Raw genomic sequence first — 22,772 nt, forward strand, 5'->3', positions numbered from 1 at the left:
GCCTTGATTGCAGTCCAAATGAGCACACACACACACACACACACACACACACACACACACACACGGACACATATGCCAGCATGGGTTGCCCTATTTTGTTAAAGTCAAGTGCATTGAAGCAGGAGGGAACGAAAAAGCCCTCCTTTGCTCTCCCCGTTTTTCAGGATTATCAAACATCACGCCGGTTCTGACAACCACAAACTGTCAAGCAACAGATTTACATCCAACCCCATCACCCTGCGCTTTTCTCGGAAAATGTCATTTCACATTTCCGCCTGGGTTCAAATTTGAGGCAGTGCACCGAGATAATCTGTGGATTTTCACTCTGCGCCTGTATTGACAACACTCTCCGTCCACGTCTCCTTGTCTGTCTCTCTGCCTCACCCCCACCCCTCGATCCTTCCACCCCCTCACCTCTCCTGACTCCCTTTCTCCCATCCCATCCCCTTCCCTTCCCTCCTCTCACCTCACCCTGCTCTTCCCTCCCCCCGGCCTGTCAGGATGATTTCAGGCTTGTTGCGTCTGGCCCTGACTTAGTGTGGTACGATTGAAACAGTAATTACAACAGTCTCTAAATAGCTTTTCCTCCCTCCCTCCTACCTATCATCCACAGGCTTAACCCCACTCTATATGTGTGACATGCAGGGGCCAGACAACAGACTGTGTAGAGAACCATTAACCCACAATTAAATTACAATCACCATAACAAAGGACGGGTGACATTTAAATCCACCAATCGAGGTGGGATTAGGAGCAAAGACCACTTCTCTTGGGATGCCTTATCGTCTAAATATGACAGTGTGGGCAAGAGAAGTGTGAATTAATCAAACATTTCACAGGATCTACCAGTGGGGCTGCTTTTGCCACTGGGTAGATTTATCTCCTCTACAAGTTAAGCCAAGCTGCATTACAGGGTGTGCAGAGGTAAGCTTCGGTTGAAAAAGGAAAAGACAGTGTTGCCTTCGCTGCCTCTCACCTCTCTGTGTGCAGCATTAATGATACAGTATGTTGAAGTGTAGCTCGCTGATTAGGACTAGAAGGAGATGAGGCGAGGAACAGGGAATCATAAAGCTCCCAGCCATTATGAATGGCACCATTATACAGAGGCGGCTATTGGCTGAGAGAAAAATAATGACAAAATATGTAGCCCCCGGGCATAAAGTGCAATACTTAAGAGCCTGCAGCCTTTAGGAAAAAAAATAACTTTAATTACATTGTGAACTCGGTTGCTAAATTGTTCATCACACCGACTGCATGATAACACAAAGGCCTTTTGATGGTCTGCATGTTCAGTTAGTTACACAAAATAAAATGGCACAAATCCAACTTGAAAATAGCAGATTTTATTCCACATGACAGAGTTTGTAGCCACGTTAGCAGCTCTGTGACGCGGCACAAGTGGTGCGGCGAGCTAACTCACTAGGCCAATGCTAACATGCTAATGGTCACCATGTATTAAAAAAAAGGGAAACGATGGTGCAGCGGAAAAACGGATCACAGTCAAATGTTTCAGTTCAGTCCATATTGATAAACTAAATGCTAACTTTACATGAGCTATTTCTGGTAATTTGAGGTAAAGAAAATTTTTATTGAAATTTAACCACCTTGCTTTAATTTAGCCCACGTATTAAGCTACATACATCACTGTGATGTTCATACAACAACAAAAACACAAGTCCAAGCTGCCGCACCCTGTTGAGGTTAAGGTTCTGGGTGGTACCCCACGCTACGCTTATGATTTGTTCATGCAGATGAACTTTGTTTTTTTTGTTATGTGTTTTCAAGGTGGTTTCCAATGTAGTTGGGTGAAACTGATCTGATTATTACTGACCTAAGTGTCTTTAATACATATCGACAATGCATATCTCAATTGTTTTTAGCGCTCAGGCCGAGTAAATTGTTTACTACAGTGGACGTAGTGACCATGAGGCCACTCGTCGCTTTGTGGACTACCATTTTAAAGCCATCGCCATCTTGGTCTTTTAAAAACTGGATATGAAGGGGAACTTGAGGATACTACGCACACCCATACAATATATTTACTTGGTAGTCATGCACCTAAGCATACCCTCTTTTATCGTATATTTTACTGTAATAGAAAAAGAATTACCAACATGTGCATCGTGCTGCATTAAAGGACACTTAAAACTAGCAATTGAGAACATTAATTCATAAGGAAAATGTTTACTGAGGTAACAAATCAAGAGAGAAATAGGGTGAATTTGTCATGACGTCTTTTAACTTTTATGCAACAAGATTTCCTTTCGCAACTCGAGGAGTCACCTCCTGCTGGTAGTTAGAAAGAATGCTGGCATGCACTTGTGCATTGGTTTCACTTTTAAGATCCAGAGGCTACATCTGTCTTTTATATACATCCTAATTGTTCAAGATCTTTCTTTAACGTGTTGACATTTGCCAATATGTTTAAAAAACAAAACAAAACTCAATGCACAGCTCAGAATTGCGGGACTGCTGTTAATTTTGGGACTAATTAAAACTTTGAATGTAAAGGTCAGAGGGTCACCAGCATTGTTACGATTCATCCTGAAGGAGACATGCATGTCTGTACAGAATTCATACTGTCATCAGTCAAAAGACATTTCACTCCAAACCACTAATGGTAGAAAAGTCATGTCATCATCCAAACGATCAGGATTCCTCCTCTTGGCACTGAGACTGTCTGTGCTGAATTATATGCCAGCTCATTTTGTACATTTTTGAGATATTTCTGACCTGCTGGTAACACTATATGATGAGTCACTAGTCATTAGAATCCAGATATCTGCAACAAATGACCTCTCAATCCATCCATCCTCACCCTAATCCCGTAACCCCGGACCAAAAGAAAAGCCAACCAACACCGCCATCCCCAGCGTCATGACGATAGCCTGGCTAAAGGTTCCACAGTGCAACAGACAATTAGATAGCATCGAATAATACCGATGGAAAAACTATCAGCTACAGTTCAAGTAAAAGCACAGACAAAAAAGGTCACCGTTTCGATTTTTTGTGTGAATTTCGTTGGGTTATGATCGTCTGAAACAACTGCTTCTCTTAACAAGCATGGGAATCTCACGCTGGCAAAAAAAAAAAAAACGGTGACATTTAGCAGACGAGATAGCGTGACATTATCAAAACACAGAAAACTGATCAGATGAATCGGCGATAAAGCGACGCAGACAAGCGCCGCCTGCGGGCTCAAGACCTCCAACGTGGCCACTAAAAGAATGTGATGTGTCACCTGAAAGCCCTCTGAGGTGAAATGCCTATTCAACGTTTGGCTCTGACACAGCAGAATGATGTCGGCCTTCAATCGAATATCAAGGTTGCGCTGAAATGAAAGCAATTTGATATCGCCAGAGAGGAGAATGAGGAAATGGGATTGATGTTGTGAGGAGAATGAGTAGGTGGTGGGCTGCGAAAAGGGAAGTCGGTCGAGGTGGAAAGCTGCATAGTTGGCGTTTTATGCTGAAATGGCACTCAAGCTTTAACGCGATACGAAGGAGATTGCTTTTTCTTAAAGAGAGTGGACTCGACACTGAACTCCCTGCATGGTAGAGCTGGAGAGGATTGAGTTTAACTGGGGGAACAATGGCTTTTTTTTTTTTTTTCTCCACAGCACTTGACACAGATGTGAAAGCACAGGTGTATTAATGATGGCTGCATTCCACTTAGGGGGAGTTCCTGCTTTTGAGCATGTCGGCTCACCGTCATGGCTTCCCGGAACACTTAATGATACCGAGACATCACTGGCGCACCTGTGCTTTAACCTACTGCCACGAGTCAAAACGTCTGCTGTGAAACGGGTCTACAGGGCCGGCGGGAACTATCTTTTTCCACACATAAAACGGACTGTTGCAGAATAACTTACTTCATGGGTTTGAACAGCGCCTGGCCGTAGTTCTGGAAGGTCATGATGAGCTTCAGCTGAGTGCCTCCGGACTTCATTGCTGTTGGAGAGAAACAAACAACACGAGTATTAATTTTACATAAACTGACAGCGGCTGAAATGTTTTTCTGTTAAACCACAGAAACGAGCTTTAGTGGGCGCTCACTGGAGTTTAGTTTAACTTACACAAACCATTGGCTGCCAGAACCTTCAAAGATATTACATGTGCATCATAGCTCTAGTGCATGTGAGTCCACATTATGAAAGCGAAGGTGCAGTTTAGTAAAATACAAAGTATTATTAGATATTTAGCCCTCAGAACCCCAAAAACCAATCTGCAGCTTTGAGAGGCATTTTATTTTTAGCAAATCACCAAAAAGTGCACCATTTATCAGAGCTAGAAACTGTGAAAGCAGAAAGCATCATCAGATATTCAACTTTCCAACGGTCTCTGAACTAATAGTCTGTGAAGCTGGAAAAATTAACCAAATGTAAGCTCAGAATTATGGTATTCCATCAGAATCACATTATTAACCATTAACCAGACTCTGTACAAAACTAGAAAAACTCTGTGCTCCATGAGTGGTTCAGCTGCGGCGAAAAGTCTGTGTTTGCACAGAGCAGATAGGAGGAAACTTAAATGTAAATATTAAAATATCCATAGTATGTACTGGTCTTATTAACCTCCACATTCCCAAAGTCTGCACCACTCTCAGTTGATCCTCATTCCAGTTTTCTGCTGCTAATGATTTGAACTCTTTTCACCAGTCTATCACAGGGCTACACTCAGAGACAGACAACCAAGCACACTCACATTCACACCTACAGATAATTTAGAATCACCAATTAACCTCAACATGTTTTTGGACTGTGTGGGAGGAAGCTGGAGAACCCGGAGAGAACCCACGCTGCACGGGGAGAACATGCAAACTCCACACAGAAAGATCCCGAGTGTCCTCACTGAGACGCGAACCAGCGACCTTATTGCCACAGTCCAAAAACATGTTGAGGTTAACTGGTGATTCTAAATTATCTGTAGGTGTGAATGTGAGTGTGCTTGGTTGTCTGTCTCTAACCACCGCACCACCTTGCAGCCCTGATTTGAAACCAGCCTGGAACTAAAGGGACAGCTTAAATGTTACACTTGGCCCAGTCTTCTTAATCTCTCTTAACCCTGAAACTCATCATTCAATTAGACAGGCATGTTTCTAATTCGCGAACCGGCGACCTTCTTGCTGCGAGGCAACGATGCTAACCACCGCTCCACCTTGCAGCAAACTCTTTTCAACATTCCCAAACACTCACCTCATACATACCGCTCTAGTCGTTTAAAAAAATCAGTTCGAGCAACACTTCAGGACCACTGCACCTGTTTTTAGCCTCTCTGTTTTACAAGTCTTTGCGTAATTTGTTTTGTAGTATTGTGCTGTACATGTAAGCTGTTTTTGCTGTTCATCTCATTTGTATGCCACCTCTTGACCAGGTCGTTATTGAAAATGAGAACCACTTACCTGGTAAAATAAAGGTAAAATAAAAAATAAATAAATGAAATGTAGAGCCACTATTTTCATTATGTATTGGTAGCAGCTGTGGGCGATCAGTAAAATGTTTTGCATGTTAATGCTAGGTTTTTTTTTCACTGTTTGTAAAATAAATAATATAATTGGTTGTTTTTTTCATTATTTTTATTTATGGGCTCATAACTGTGTTGTGAGTTATCTCTACTCCAACCATAGAAGTGCAGGAGTTTATGTTGCAGTGAAAAATGAATCCACTGTGAGAAGAAACAACCAGAATGCTTGGAGGTTATTTATGTGAACTTGTTTCATTTCTGCTCTGTTTTAAGGCTCACCGCTGCTACTCCTTCTCCACAAGTCTGCTCCAGTTCTTATGTGTCTGTTTCCACACATCGGTCTGCTCCAGTCCAGTGTCAGGTGGACACTAACCCTGCATTGTTTTATACCACAGTTCAACTTTTGCTCAACCGACTTTCTCTTATCTGCGTTGTGCTGTAGCTGTTTTTACCTCCAGGTGCTCACCAGTCTCCCCAGCCTGCTCTAAACAGGCACAGCTCACTTATTTTCCACGTAAACAAAAGCAGCAGCAGCAGCAGCAGGGCTGACTGATCAATCTCTATAGCTCCCTTTCATTTGCATAATAAATAAGTCCAAATATCAATTATTTACAAGTGTTTTCCTATTATACAAAATGCACTCATATTAATCAATATATAATATAAAGATTGCTGCAAAAAAAAAGTAATCAATCATCTGGTCGATGAACACACACCATCACTAATACTGACACATGTATAATAACAGCCTGAAACCCAAGCAGACTTTAGGGTTTTTTCGGTCCTGTCACATTTTCACTCACTGGGGGATCATTTTTCCCTGCAATATAAAGTCCTGCACCTCCATGGAAACAGTACAGCCACAGCTACAAGTAGAGAGGACGCTTTTGTGCAACAAAGTTCTGATTATATAAATCAGAAAAAAAAGAAATGTTTGATTTCTGCGATTATTAGTTTTACAAGAATTTAACCAAAAACCGGACTCAGTATGTACAACATTTTTCCATTTTCAGGAGACAACAGGTAACAAAACATGCAAATTTAAAAAAAAAAAAAACACTATTTACATTTGTCCTTAGTTTCCATACTTTCCATACTACAGCCTACAGTTCAGCTCAGTTCAGTCTAAACGTCCCTGAGGTTTTTTTTTTCTTTTAATGTGACTGTGGTTGCAGCTGAGTCACTAATGGCTCCACGGTTACACTGAGGAGCACAGAATCACAGATTTTGTGTTTTTTTGTAGAATCTGGTTCATGCAAACATTTTATTTTTGGCATTTTTTTTTTTAAAGTGAGGTGTGTGGAATGAAGCAATTTAATGAAATATCACATTTTTAAGCTCAGATTTGAAACGTTTCCCGACAGAACAGCACATCAAAGACGAGCAAGGACGATCGGGGAGTTAAACATCCTAAAATTCTGTTGGTTTTTACGGGTTCTGGCTCTGATAAATGTTCAATTGTTGTTGATCTTTTAAAATAAATAGGTTCAGAGGGTTAATGTGATTGTTTTGGGCACTAACAGTAGCATATAAGGACAAGAAAACACAAAACAGACTTTTGTCCATTTAAATTTCACAAAACTGAACAGTATTCTTTTTTATTTTTATTTTTATACGTATTAACCGCAATATAATTTGGGCCACCACTGATTTGATATAAATTTGAGAGACATCTCATGGCCCAGCTGAGGCCCGAAACATGAATTTCCTCTGCCATGTAAGCGAGGTGCACTGTTGCGTACGTAAGCTTGTATACGTGCGGTGACGGCTCTGTGCGTGTCGTGCTTTATGCGCTCTGAAAAGACCGAGAGCCGATGTCACAGTGTTTGTTTGATGGGAAGGGATAGCGAGGGGGTGAAGGACAGCCGGCGCTCGCCCAACCCTTCCCCGTTCCCTCACGCTGTTTACTCTCTCCCTGTGCTCTCTGGAGGCTCTATCTCTCTCCCACTCTGCCTCTGCCTCTTTGTGTGTTTTTTTTATATTCATCCCTCTATCCTTCATGTTTTCTCCCTTTTTGAACATGATAATGCAGTCTAAAGGCACTCATGGGACTGGGCTCAGAGCCGGGGCGAGGACTACAGGCAGGGCTGAAACACTGAATTTCACCAAAAAAAAAAGAAAAGAAAAAAGAGCAGAGCTGCGCCTGTTATTTCTGCGCTCATCGATCGCAGGCTGTGTTTTGGTGGCGTTTGGCCGCAGAACAAGCACCTCAATCAATGTTTTCATTTATTTTTACATATGGGAATCAGGGGGACAAGCGAACGGTTTGAAGAGAAAAAAAAATTTGAAGTGAAAGGATCGATGTTTGCGTGACCTCACCTGCTGCTGGGGTGAAGTTTTGTGTGTTCACGAGGAGGTTTTGAAATCCTCTAACTGTAACTACTAGAAACTCATGCATGCAGAGCAATTACACACAGGCTCACTGGAAATAAGACTTCCACACACAAACCGTAGAGGCTTCCTTTTGCAAAAAAAAAAAAAAGTCAGACTTTCCCTATCAGCTGCAGTACATCCATCATATCTGCTGCTCTTGCACGTCGTGTCTTCATCAATGCACGAGGCTATAGCGTAATAATGCATCCAAGAAGTCCTATCCTCAAGTTTAGATAATATACGACTGCTGTTGGCTTCTATTGGTATTCTGCCCCAGGCCTGTGTTAAGACTCTGTAATTACCGAGCCACCATGTATTTAGCTGGCAAGAGATGCTGAGAACTGCTTCCTCTATCCACCCAAGGCTGACAGACGGAAAGCAAGATGGAGAAAAAAAAATAAAAATCTGAGAAAATTAGAGAACATCTCGACTAGAAAGAGGGAGAAGAAAGAAATATAATTCTTCAACTAGTAACCAAGGAGGGATGCTAGTTTTCTAAATCTCGCTCACAGTTTTTAATCTTTGCTACGGGCCGGTGACGTTTTTGTCGTTGGCAGATGAACCTGAAATCTCAAATCCATTTTTCTTTTTTTTTATTCAACAGCGAACGCAAGACGGGCGACCTTGAGTCGACAAGCGCTCCTGGAATGTGGGAGCTGGACCGAGCCAAAAAGGAAGACAATCCCCCCTAAAAAATAAAAAATAAAAGCAGAAATAGATTCAATATAACCGCCCTAGCTTGGATTATCACCTCTTGCATTTTCAGCAAGGTCTTCTGTAAAAAGCTACGGCATGCTTGTCACTCAAGCACAAAAGCCACAGATTTGATTGAAACCGTGACGTAGCTGCGCAGATTTGCATCGAGACCAGGTGTGTCTCTTGATGTGACGCTCAGTGGAAGCACATGAGAGAAGATAGAACCGTTTTATTGTCCCTCGTAAAGCGGGAGCTGATCAGGTTCACGGGCCTCGGGTGATGGCCTGCAGCTGACTTCCTTCTTGTCGTGTGCTTGCGTATGAGAGGAGTGCGTTCACGTTGTCGCCGTCTGAAGCCGCGAGGTGCACACTTGTCAGTCAGGGAGCCGCCCCCTCCTCCTCCTCTCGCTTTTAGATTCTAGATAAGGAGTGTTGCAGGGGCGCATTCCACTTTGGACTCCTGTTGCACCACACTGACCTTGTTGTGTGAAGGTAAAACTAGTTTTGTGATTATTTAGGCTCCCTTTTGTGCCATTTGGGAGGTACAAAGCCTTACAGACACGGCTCAGTCGGCCTTTTTCCTTCCTCTGTAGGCAGTATTTCTTCTCAGTCACTTCAGCGGGGCTCAATGCACACTTGCTGAAAATTGACGAGCAACAAATGGAATTTCGGTTGCAACTGGGCATTTTTCCAATTCGCAGTCGTATTCGGTTACACAGCCATAGATCTGCGATAAACGCCTTGGAAAAGCCTATGTGTGGTTCTTAAAGGATGACTTTTATCGCTGTAGCTCTGGTTTTGCCTCATAAAACTAATTTAACACGACAGACAAGAGGCATCTTGATGTCATTGCTGAAATATCGGCACAAAGATAACATCTGTGAGGCTAAAGGTTTAAAAATTACTTTAGAATTTTCTCATTTTGCTCCATAAATCTGTCTCGAAAAGCATTGTGTTGTATGTCTGCACCTGCCAGAGGGCCATCACGATAAGAGCAGGCATCACAATATGCTGATTCTGCTACAGGAGAGACCTGATTTTCTTTGCCAATAGGAGACAAAAACATGTTTACATCAGTATCAATATCAGCAATTGTTCAAAACATTTGCGCAACAGATCTTGGAAAACAGAAGAAAAAAAAAATCCAATATTGTGCGTCCCAATTCTGAATGCGTTCTCTTTCTTTTTTTTCCACTTGTTTACAGACGCAAAACTTATCAGAGAGGATCTGGGAGGACAAAGAGCTTATTATCAGTATGTTGCAACACTAGAGAGGCAAAATGTGCATTGTTGTGCAGAAGCGGATGTTTGGGTGTGTTTTTGTGTGATGAAAATATCATCGTGGACCCCGGCTCAGCCTTTAAATAACCAAATATTATCTCATAAAGCTGGAAAAAAACAAGATAGAAGTGAAAAATTGGGTGTTTGAAGCTCTAAACACGTCTCTCAGATGTTCTAACCTGAACTATGAGCTCCCTGCATGGCACAGGAGACACCTTGATTGCCTTAACAATCGATATCAGTGTCCATCAATAGACACTGACCTGTTCAAGTGTATTTAAGCCAGACACTGGACTCCTCACCAGCTTTGCTGCCTGATGCTAGACAGGTGGGCGACTTATTTCAGCTACAGACCAACACACCCCAAATTGTAACCCACGACGACCCGTGTCAGCCTCAAACTGCAACATCAGCTGGGCTTCTGCAGAGTAAAGTGTAATTCTGACCCTCCATCCTCCACTGACTCCCTCCTGCTGCTCGCCAAATCACCTCCTCCTCCTCCTCCTCCTCCTCCTCCTCCATGCGTGGATCTCCATGACTCACCCACACTGGTGATCCTCTGGGTGACCAGGTCCTTGAGGAGAGCGTCGATGACCGGGTTGTGTCTGGAGTAGAGCTCGTATCGATTAATCCCTATGTGGAAGCGGAGCCAGTTGGGGTAGGAGTCAGCCGTCAGCTCCCCTGTTGGGCTGAACTCTTCCATGTTGCCTTCACCAGTCCTGGAGGAGGAAGAGGAGGAGGAGGAGGAAATGAAGAGGAAAGAGACATTGTGCAACAGATCATCATGCAGATTTACATTAATTGCACATGCATTCTAAACCCTTAGCTGTGATGTTTGGCTGATTAATCATGAATATTTAGCGCATCAGAGTTGATGCTTTAAAACTTGGGAGTCCCTTTACCATGCCTGATCCTCTGCAGCTTTGGGATCAAATCTGATGTCCGTGTTGACGTTAAACAGCGTGTCCTCGTCTGTCAAAGGCGGAGGAGATCTTTTATACAAGGGATGCTCGTAGAGAGCGGACAACCTTGAACCCTTCACCGGCATGTTCTTGGTCACCGCCGCGTCCTGCATGAACTGCCTCTTCCTGTCACCGCGCAGCTGCTGCCCGTGGTGCTCCAGCCTCCTGAACGCCTGCGTCTTGTCGCCCGCAGCCGGGATCTTTTCCAGGGAATGGGAGGAAACGTTGGAGCTGGGCTCGTTGCTGAAGTCCTGGAGGATCCGCAGAGTGTGCTTGTTAGGCCAGCCCTGCTTCCCCCAGCTCTGGGGCTCCTCGCTCGGCGTGTGCGAGCAGGAGCAGCCGCTGTTGCCGTGGCGCTCCAGCTTCGGTAACAAGTCTATCATTATGTGCATGGAGCACGCAATGAGGAACACCATGAGGATCAGAACCCGAAATTTGCGCAGGAGGATCATCTTCATGGTCTCCCGTTTGAGCAGATGTGAGTATTTACTGCAAATGATGAGCACGCAGATGAAGAGGCTGACTACATCGCTGATGATGTTGACTAGACTGGACGCCAATCTAATGAAATATACATTAAACACGTAGGACCCATCTTCACTGGCCGTCTTGAGTAAAGGATTCAGTGTTCAACCTTTTGTATTTTCAACATCAGAGTCCTGCCCGATTCGCGAATTCGTTTTTTTGGTTTGTTTGGTTTTTTTTTAAAGCGAGATTTCAGAAGCGCAAAATCATCCGCAAGAGTCCAGGTAGAGCAGGTCGAGTCGGTTCAGACCAACGGTCGGTTTGCGCAAGCCTCATCCTCTTCACACTGGCCTGCTTTACTCTCTCCTGTCAAATATTTCGGGAGGAACACGGAGAAGTGAGTAGAATCCAAAAGCAGCTGAGGGAGAAGAAGAAAAAAAAAATGATTCCAAGAGCTCCGACTGCGCGCATCGGTCACACCGTCCAACCTCGATCCTGCGCAGGAAGGAAAGCAGCAGCCGAAGCCCGGAGAAAAAAAAATACACGAGAAGTGCAGCACTTCACATTCACAATTCTTTTTTTCTCTTCAGGGAAAGTCCCCGGGAGAAAGTGTGTGCGCTCTCATTCAAACCTCAGCGATCCACGATGCGTAATTCTGTCACATCGAGTCCGGACTAATCACCCGAGGCGAGCGATTTTCACAGGTAGCAGGAGACAGAAATTCCCCCCGCGGGGCCGGCCAGCCTCTGGGAGTGTAACGGGGGTGAGAGAGAACGTAGCTCTTGTAGCATGTGTGAATCTGGGTGGGTGTGTTAAATATGATGATGAAGCCAAGACTAGATCCTGCCTTTTGCGCAGCGTCACTGCGCGCAGATTGGCTGAGGAGAGGGAGAGAGAGAGAGAGAGAGAGAGAGCGAGAGGGAGCATGTGAAGCATATAACTGCTCGTCTGTATTCCTCTTGGAATAAATCCTCCTCCTTGCACATCCCAGCCGCGCAAGAAGAGGGCGTCTTTCCACTGGCCAATATTCAGTCTGGCTCACACGCACCAACAAAGCAGGGATATTATATTTTCTTTTTTTTCTGAAATTCATCTGCTGGAATCCCTCTGAAATGTCTCCTCGGAGACGGCAGTCAATCCATCGATGATACATTAGACAGGCCTATTAGAGCGCTCATCAGTCTGAGGATCCAGTTCCATCCTGCGCTGCTGCCACTCAGCTGCAATCACATCTTCAATAATGTTTAAAGGCTGCATGAAATGAAAACCACAAAGCGCCTCTCAGCACTGTGATTCCTAAAAGCAAAAAGTGACTTATGCAGTATAGACAGAATATTTTTTCTGCTGCTGCTCTGACCCCAGTCCTAAATCCCCACATGAAGCACATTGGCTCAATACATTTCCAAACAGCAGCACCCTCCAATATCCAGTCTGAGGACTAATGTTTCTTCTTTATGGCTAATTGGCAGAGCATTATGGCTGCATGCGTGTGTCCCAGGCAGCAGAAACAAGGTAATAAACCTCAAGTATTTTATGTATGTATATGTGCAGGAGATAGAGATCATGCTGTCTGTGATTATTAGTTTATAATTAAAAAGAGCCCAGAGAGGAGGAGGAGGAGGAGGAGGAGGAGGAAGGATGTGGCTTTTAAACAGAAAAGATTCATAAGAAAGAAAAGTGAAGATGGCTTAAGATCGGCTCTGTGGAGGGATTTATCCAAATTTAGTGGTGAATATTAATGAAGTTGTTATAGAGGAAAAATGAAAACAGAAGCACAGAGATCTTTGCTAATCTCAGCCTTTAAGTTATGAGTATTTATGTGCATGTGCGTGCCGGTGCACTGAGGTAAAGAAGCATCAGGTGTCACAAACAATGGATTTATTAAACCGCCTCCGCAGCTCTGTCTATTGTGGTGACTCACAAAAGTAAGACTGTTAAGGAAGCATTCCCCATTTCCCTTCCAAATGGGTGTGTAATGGAGGGCTTACGCGCACCAGATACGGCGATCGGTGACATTTCGGAGGCCCCCGTTAACAGTGACTGACTCGCGACAAAGCGGAAAGGTCTGCGAGATCGCCACCTCTGGTGTTTGATGGCGGCGATAGCGCAGGCGTGGAAGACAAAGTGATGCTTGTTGTCTGTCCAGATTTCATGCCAGCCACTGTAGCCCGTGGCCTACTAGCCTGAGGTGAAACAAGCAGAGATGAATGTGTATTGATGTCAGTCAGACATGGATCACAGCAGTCGATGGGTCAATGGTTTCTTCACAAGGCCCGTCTTGTGCAATTGTAGCCGAAGCCTTTCAGGAGGAATCAAGAAGACCGCTTGATTCCCTCACCCTCTCCCGTCTGTTGGTGCCCATACTTCAGCTCGTTTTTTAATTTTTTTTTAAACTTATTTTATGTGCTGTCAAATGGCATTAGCGCTCCAGCCGCGGTAATAGAAGTGGACTGTTGTGAGATGACAATTTGCAACACCAAATTAATGATCTCGCTCTATTACTGCGGCCAAAATGCGAGTCGTCGCGACGAAAGCTCAAGAAGACAACAAATCCGCACACAAAAGCATCAACAACAGTGGGATTTCCAGTGTCGAGTTACAGCCTTTTGTCCGGAACACTCATATTTTCTATGAGCAAGCTCTTCCTGACAGCCTCTGACATAACAGGCTGATTGAGAAACAGCGTCGTCCAACCACGTCCCGTGTGGCATCAGAAGCACCTGAGACTTTGCGCCGACAGGATCAGGAGGAGCAGGAGGGCAGGGCATCCTAACAGATAGCTGACTGCAGCACAGGTCGTAAATACACAAGATTGATGTCCTCTACACTTCACAGTGTCTCCCAGTGTGATGGCACAGAGGATAGCGAGATAGCATAATCCGTGTTCCTATCTGCGCTATCACAGCGAAGGGAGAGATCTGCGACGGTACAAAGTCTGCCAAGTAGGAGCAGGTGAGAGGTGGTTTGAGTCGAAATGACATTTTCATTTTTCCTGGCTGATGTCGTAACATTGGCTCTATTTGATGTTGAAAAATGGCAACAAAACACCATATTTTTCTTGTAAGTATTACTTTTATTGACTTTTTTAAATCTTCGTGTCACACGAGATAAGATTACAGAACTACTTCACATACACTGGTTTGGGTGGATCCTCAGTTTTATTCCTCAACTCAGAACATTTCTGGACTGTCCTGGATGGATTGTTGGATTGTCTCTCACATTGACTCAGTTACAGGCTTAAGTTAAGGACATTCTTTAACAAAAACTTTAACAAACTTTATAAAACTTACCGTGTTGATTATTTACACTGAGGCCTTCATTTTTTTTCAAGTTTTCAGAACTGTTGCACAAAGCCAGCTTTGAAATTCTAGTTTCATTCAGTTTACATATTAAAGTCAAAGGTTCTTACAGTCGGATCTCTTTTTCTATCATTCCATAAGCCAGAAAATATTTGTTTATTTCCCAGCAGTCTGCCCCAGAAGCCTGTAAATCTCTTTATAATATCAGTACATATGGATATCTGAACTCCAACCAGTGCTACAAGCTGTTCTTCAACTTTTAGTGCACAATTAAAAGACTTTTTCTGGTGTTGCTTGTCCAACATTTAATTTGTTTCCTTACTTGCAGTCAACATAAGCCAGTATGACTTCTCTTACAAAGATGTGAACTAATATTCAAGCTTAAAAGTCATTTCTACATAATAATGGCAACCGAAGCTCATCCATGTTACTCTACTCACCATTAATGTTATTACTAGATACGTGTGCACAGTGTATGTACACCTTATTTGATTAGATCTTATGGTAACTTTAGTTGGAGTTTATTTGGTTTTCTTGGATCCACGAGTGTCCAATTAGACAATGAAAGACACTACTGAGCATCACACAAGTAGTTAGTCGGGACTTCCCCAGTTGATTCTTTACATTAAGACAACTGGTTTTTACACATTTTCTGAAATGTTATGTTTCAATATGGAGAAGTGGCATTACATAGATTTACAAATGCACTAATTTGCTTTAATATACGGAACAGAAATCTAAAAATTAGACGAAGTGAGCCTCAAAATCCGAGTTTCGTTGTGTTTGCATGGTAAAGGGGGCTTTGAATATCACTCCATAAGTCAGAAATACTGTCAACAGCTAGAAAAAAAATCCATTTCACCCGTTTTTCTTTAAATAAAATGTTCTATAAATCCAGATATCAGTGATGTATGAGCAAATATCTCAGTACAAACCTTCAGAATATAGACAGGAAGCAAACAGGAAAGTTTCGTATCGGTAAGTGCTGCTGCAGTGGAGGTTTTTCTGCACAGAGTACGAGGGGATGTGTTCTGTAATTGAACTCTAAAACGTTCAAAGTGTAGTAAAATGAGCAACAAATGTGTATTTTGGATGTTTTCTTTCCACTAGTCTGAGAGAAGACGTGATGGAAGCAAAATAACCCAACATTTTGAAATGGAACAAGGCATGGCAACATGATGTTTTTTCCTGTAGTGTCTTGCTTAGAGGTTGTGGGGTTTTTTTTTATTTTATTTTTTTCTGTATTATAATGTCAACGTGCAGCTGGTCAGACTTGTTATCACATTTGTTTTGGTTGTTAAATGGACGGTTACATTCTTTTTGTCTGATTTTTGTGTAACCATTACAGCGCCGGGCGAACAGCGAGATGGCTTTCAGCGCGCCACGCGAAAATCAAACGTGAAAATCGCCCTGAAAGCTGCGTGGAAATAAAAACAGCCGACAGCTGTTTAGCATTACAGGGACAAAAGTGAGAGCGAGCTGGAAGCACGCGGATCCACGCTTCTGCAGCCCTGTGTATCATTGGCGTTCCATATGTATTGTCTTCTTAAATTCATTTGTCTGAATGTGCCCTTGGTGTGACCAGGGCTGAGTGGGGAACAAGACTAATTTCCATCCCTGAGCAGCGCCGCACTCACTGCATCTGATACGGCACATTTGAATGGATATTACAGATAACAATGCCCTCTGTTGGCCCCAATAAGCCTCATGCCATTCTCACTGCTCCTCCGTCTCTTCAACCCTCCTCCTCCTCCTCCTCTTTTTCCCTTTTCAGCCCCTCCTCGTCTCCTTTTTACAGTAGCTCAGTTTAAGAGCCAGATGTGTGAACACAAACGCATTTAATGATCACTTCTGTAAAAGCGCCCGATGTCGCAGGAGGCCCCGGTGACATTTCCAAATCATCAGACGCCTTTCTTCTGAACGTCTTCCAATCCAAAGTGGCTCTTCTTTCAGTTTCAGTTACACTGTTTGTATTCTTTTGTTATCCCTTTTCATCTATTTCTTTATAATATTTGAATGAAAGATGCGCCTTTTGTTTACACAATTATCACTTGAGGGTGTCAGCACAAAACAAGCCTGACATTCTGCTTGATTGCATATTAGGGATGTATGAGAGAGATGTGTGTTCTCTTTGTGATCATCACTTTGTTCTTACTTACAGAGGGATGGAAGTTGTTGATAAAAATAATTGGCATCTCATTTGGAAGAAATGTAATATTCATGGAGAATTCATTGTTCCTTAAGATGATGCCCGGGGGCTTAAAAAAAACACACACATATTTTGGCAGCTCTTTACAGATCAGTAGCTCTGCACAAGTATTAGTGTTACTTCAAAATATACAACATATTCCTCCGTGAATAATTATTACAAAATGGTAATTAAAGTGGACTGTTTTGTTGTCATTAGTGTGATCACAGTAGAATCATAATGGAGAATTAATGATCAGTGAAGTGACAACTAAAGCTAACATAGTTCATGTTTGAAGCCACTACAGTGTAAATGTTCTATTAGGTCCACACACAAAAATAGTAAAAATGTTTAAATTAAACTGATTTATGGTGAAATTTACAAAAACCCCAAATCAGTTTATATGAAACATTTTTTCTTATCAGTGTGGCAAATTTGAGCCATCATAATAAGATGAACCCATAGTGAATAAGACTAAAGAAGTGACAATGCTAACCATTAGTTTAGCACATTAGCATGCTAATATATGTGACCCATCTGCACAAAATCAGTCGCATTGCACTTGACGGTATTTGACAGCGATATGGAGCGTAATATTATTACGTTCTATAATATTATTAAATGTTACCTACATGTAGAAAACAACTAACTTGACCAATCTAAGTAATAAACCTAAAATCAATATTTTATCATGTGTTAATATAATTCGGGTTGTATCTCGGATATAGCCCATGGTGCAATGCGACTGATTTTGTGCAGATGGATCACATATGCTCATTAGCACAAAACAGAAAGTGTAGCAATGGATGATGAAAATGGTGCAACTTACCTGATATTTGGTCACAAACACAGACTGTATATAAGTGCCTCAAAGCTGCATTCCCTCCAACAGCCAGTAGGGGGCAGCTGCAAAAAGAGGTTCAGTTGTATAGCAGTCTATAAGAAAACGTCCTTACTTCTACCTTAATTTATTACCTCAGTAAACATTTTCTTAATGATTTAATGGTCTCAACTAGCTTTATGTCTACTCGAATACAGAATGGTGTGGCCTCATTTAGTAGATTAAAATAGATGATGAAGCAGGGTGTCTTTTAGGGCTGGGCTACCTCGTGATTGACAAGTCACAACAGTATTGCTATGTGTAGTGTCCTCAGGTTCTCCAGTCAGATAAACAACTTACTCATTCATTTACAATTTCAATACATCAACATGCAGACGGTTCATTGCCAAACTCAAGGCTTCAAAACGATAGTTCACAAACCAGTGAGTTAAGTTTTATGGCTACATCCATCTTTTATTTACAGTCTGTGGAAACAAACAAAAAATTGCCCCTAGGGGATAAATAAGTTATTTGAATTGAACTGAAAATTGGTCGAGCCCTAAACTAAACTACAGCATCGGACAAGCTCAAATTTAAAACTGTTGATGTTGCAGTATATAAAGTAAAGATATCACCAAAGTTTATACAAATGATCCAGAATGTGTGCTCCAAACTTCATGATCTAATTTCCTTCTAAAAGTCCTGAGGATTCATCCTCCGTGAACCATGAATGAACAGAAAGTCCTGACAATCCATTAAAAAGATATTACGTTGTGGTGAGTCGACCAACCGACCGACCAGCCCTGGCATCACTAGAGTCATGCTGTTAGCGAGCCTAAAAACCCATAAAATGGAACAGTTCCACAGAGTTTGACTTGTGCTACTCAACTTTAGTCATATCAGCCATCATCAAACTCATTTCCTCATCTAACCCCTGAGGGACGAGTGAATGGACGCAGCCAGCACTCAGATAAGACGGAAGAAACTAAAACAAAAGGAGCTCCTCTTCTTGCTGCCTACACAAACTCTAGAAAGGAGGAAAGGGAGAGTGCATTTTCCCCCTTAAATCAAGACTCTTAAGTGGTGATACAGCCTCTCCAGGGTCATCGCTTAAAACATCTTAAAAGCCCAGACTGTCTGTGGCTATAATAAGATGTTATTGAGAAGAGTTCTCCTGACCCCGTCTGCCTCCTACTATCAGACTGCGGGGCTGACTCTCCTTGCCGCTCCACCTTGCCGTTATTTTTAAGTCTGTTTAGGAGGCACACGGTCAGCACTATACTTACCCAGGTGTATGTCTTGTTTGGCTTGTGTGTGTTAGTGCAGACTCTGAGAAGTGAGGCCAGACTCCCGTGGAGAGGAAGACAAAAACAGGCACTGTGTAAATGAGTGTTTGAGGTTAGAGTGGTAGTGTGTGTGTGTGTGTGTGTGTGTGCTTGTGGGTGGGTACCTGGGTCACTAGGTACAGTGATCAGTGTGTTTTTGGGCAGCTGCATCCAACCAGAGGCTCTTGCTGTGTCCTGCAGGCAGCCCTGTAATCCTATAATTAGAGCTTGGGTGGACCACTTTAATGAAGGCTGGCTTGGATGGATTAGTGTTCCTGTTTGGATCATTTCAGTACTAGTGTGTGTTTATTTTAGAGCGCGGCTCCGTCGGCCGCGAGGCCTCCCCAGCATGGGGTTCACTGCTCACGTCCAGATATAGCAGTGACCCTCAGCATTCTCTCCGATCCTCGTCAAATAACAGTCATCTGTGAGAAATTTGTTTGTTGACTTTTACTCTGATTGCCTGAGATGCTCCTTGACCTGCAGGTTCACCAGAGAAGTTACATCATAAAGAGGCCGGCGCATCTCACAGGAGTGATTCGTCATTTTGGGGGAAATGTGCTTTTTTGATAACTTGCTATGTGTTAGATGAGAATATGTCTGAAAGGTAAATATGAAGCTTCGAAGCAAAATTTACCATATAGACAAGATAGCCTCCAAAGGAAACACAATTGATCCACAGCTTCTGGTTTTATGGGTGTTTATGAGCTGAAATCTCTGGAGTCAACAAGCCTCCAGAATACCCACAACTTATTTTTACACTTCAGGAAAACAACATATAACATGTCATTTACTGAATATTGGAGGTAATAGTATATGGACATGTGCCCACGTAATGGACAGTTATTTGTAAAGGTGCAGTATGCAAGATTTAAAACATAAATACAGTGTCAACTATTTGCTAACTAAAGCTACAGTGAAGTAAAGGCATCCTTAATAGAGAATTAAGTCCCATTGTGTCTGGTGTAGACGTAGGATCTCTGTTCTGTACTTTCGTCTGACTGCACATTCATGTTACTGCATGTTAGTGCAAGTGAGTCCCTCCCTCTGAAACGTTTTGAACCTGTTAACCCTCCCTGCACTTACAGTAAAAGTGACCTCACACACTGCATTGTAAAGGCGAAAGTGCAATATGGAGCTTCAACCAGTGCCCTGAAAACAAAAGAATTTTAAAACAAAGCAATTTATTCATATTATTTACCTACAACTCGGTCTCCACAAAATTAGGTTCCTATACAGCTACACTGTATTGTCCATTAAGAAGAAACCTATTTGTACTTTCTTGTAATTTTTTTTATTACAAATAGGTTTTTAATCAACATATCTTAGCCATTTATGTTATTGCTTCACTGTCACTCCCTTTCAGCCAACCAATCCTATATTAGATGGGGTGGGACTTGTCATCTGGGTAACCGAGAAAAGGAAGTTGAAATATTTTAACCCAAACTATGATATTTTCATAAACCTAACCACATAGTTTAGGTGCCTGAACTTAACCAAAGAGGAGTAAAAGTGGAAATCAAACCCAAACAAGAATAATGATCCCACAAGGTACGCTAACTATGTGGCTCTTTTGAACTGGAAGCCTTTAGTTGTACATCTTGGATAAAAATACGTTTGTTTTGATAGTTTGTCTTTTTTACGTGGAAAAGAACATAGTTTTGTAGAGATGGCTTGTTGTCAAATAAACATGCACTGCTTTCATTTGAGCTTGGTGTGAGATTCTCTACGGCTGTTTTGTATCTCTCCTGAGCTTCACTTTGTCCATGTGTGGAAACAAACACTCGCAGATCGGAGCAGAACGCAAAAAGAAAATGCTGCATATCCAATCACACAACGGAAGTGCCACAGGCCTCTAGGGGCAGTTTTTAGGTCTTAAGCTTTTCAGTCACTGTGATTATATGGGTGCTGAAGTGGTGTTTTACTACCATCTCCCTGTGTTCTCTCTGTTATTTATGTTCATCCATGGAGACGAGAGAATACAAACCTACTCATACAGCTTTTCCCTCAACTAACGTTACTTGTTTCCCTCACCGTTGTCTGCCTCTCAGGTGAAAAGCTCACTACTGCCCCTAGAGGGTGGCACTTCTGTTCTGTGACTGGATATGCAGCGCGTCTCTGTTTATGCAACGCATTCATGTACATGCAGCTCGTTTGTGTATGTGCACGTCACCGTAAGAGACTGGTGATATGAAAATAACATTAAATGAGGTGACAACAACTCATTATGGCTGTTCATTGTTTTTTACATTGCTAGCATGGACTAATGGTTTTCACTAGAGTATTTTGTTTGCTTTTAAGTACATCACTTCTCTGGTTGTAAATGTAAAATGAAGTAGGAGTTGTGGCCAACGTGTCGGCTGTTTTGGTCTGAGATGCTGGTGCTCTGTTGACATCCGCTGGTTCTGAATTTAAATATTCAGATTTATTGATGCTGAAAATAGTAAATAGTTGTAGCCCAACTTTTGTTGGGAAAACTAATTTAACTGAGAAAGTAAACTAAAGTGAAACTGCTTCAATCGAAACTGCTCTCTTTTTATTGTTTAACATTTTAAATGAGGAGTTTCATACTTGTACCTAAGTAGAGTTTGCACCAGTTCTACTCACTTTAATTTAAAATTTTCATTAAAAGTTTCAGCAAACGCTCTGTATGCCTGCATTTCAGCTCTGGGATTTTTCCATTACTATTAAACCGCTTTACTCTCACTCTAATGTTTGTACCTTTCATTCAGAATGTTATTTTTCCACATGCCCACATATTCAAATTCATGCAAATATTTGAATTAATCACTGTAACCGCCATTTGAGTGAAAAAACATTCTTATCTCGTGACATGCTCTTTTTGCTAAACAAATTTTTTGCTCCCTCTACGCTTTTACATGACCTCTTTTACAGATAGCATCTCACAAAATCAACATTTATATTAGAACATTTTACGGGTTTAGTGCAGGCTGCCTTCACAAGGAGAGGGTGTGCCGCAAGAGCCTGACGTCGGGACCTGAAAGGGATATATAAACATCCCGATGGCTTGAAAACACTGAAATCTCACTATTAATCCGGCCGTCCGCCCCGGCAGAGACATGTTTGGGTTGCTAAATGCGGTGGGAGGGGAGGAATCGCTCTGCAGTAAATCTCAGCAGTTATGACAGCTGAGCTAAAATAGTGCTAAATGGAGACAGATCCCGAAGTCGTTAAGTCAAAATGAGAGAGAAAGAGATATCTCAGAGATTTGACTCAGGGCCAACACCATTAGGAGAATGATATATGAACCTATTCCATCCAGGATCTTTACTCACAGTGGACAATGCGCACACACACACATATACACACACATGCGCACACACACACTAACTAACTTGCCAATTCTACCACCTCTCTGCAGCTCACCTAGGAGCTCCCACACATTCGCCCGACTCCCGAACGCTGACTTTGCAACTCATGCCTCCCTCTTCTTAGTTTGTCTCCACCTCTTCATCTTTTTCTCATTTCAACACACTCCTGTAGAGCTGTCATGGGCCTCCTCTCCACTCCCTCTCATGAGTATACTTGTTATTTTTTCATATCACTTTTCCTCACATTATCCCGTCCTTGATTTTCTCTTCACTTCGCCCGTCTCTAAGCCAGCAACACAACAGACGCCTGCATAAACACAAGGCCTACAGAAGGTAATGGACTCTATACTTCGCAAAATCTGCCCCCGGTTTTCCCCCGCTGTGTTTGCCTGTATGCGGTGGGATGAACAGTCACAGCGACACTTGTCTCTGTTTTTCTGCATGGACGTACGAGTCTGGCTTTAGACTCTCGTGGTGGAGCGGCAAAGCTTCCACAAAGCCACAAAACTGCCGTTAGAGGGATTTCGATGGATAAAATGTGTTTTGTGGATAATGTTTCAGAGAGTTATT

General features: G+C 42.5%; 1 protein-coding gene across 1 annotated transcript in view; it reads right to left on the reverse strand.

Moving 5' to 3' along the window:
• LOC103365080 (extracellular serine/threonine protein kinase FAM20C-like) overlaps positions 1-12,017 on the reverse strand; it is a 63,490-nt gene extending 51,473 nt beyond the window's left edge. Inside the window, exons 1-3 of the mRNA XM_008292416.1 lie at positions 10,714-12,017; positions 10,355-10,530; positions 3,872-3,950 (exon numbers count right to left, since the gene is read on the reverse strand). Coding sequence (XP_008290638.1) covers positions 3,872-3,950; positions 10,355-10,530; positions 10,714-11,231 — 773 coding nt within the window. The 5' untranslated portion in view covers positions 11,232-12,017. The remainder of the gene's footprint in view (positions 1-3,871; positions 3,951-10,354; positions 10,531-10,713) is intronic.
• Positions 12,018-22,772: the final 10,755 nt, after the last annotated feature.

This window comes from Stegastes partitus, unplaced genomic scaffold, assembly GCF_000690725.1.
Source record: "Stegastes partitus isolate 25-593 unplaced genomic scaffold, Stegastes_partitus-1.0.2 Scaffold809, whole genome shotgun sequence".
Taxonomy (NCBI): Eukaryota; Metazoa; Chordata; class Actinopteri; family Pomacentridae; genus Stegastes; species Stegastes partitus.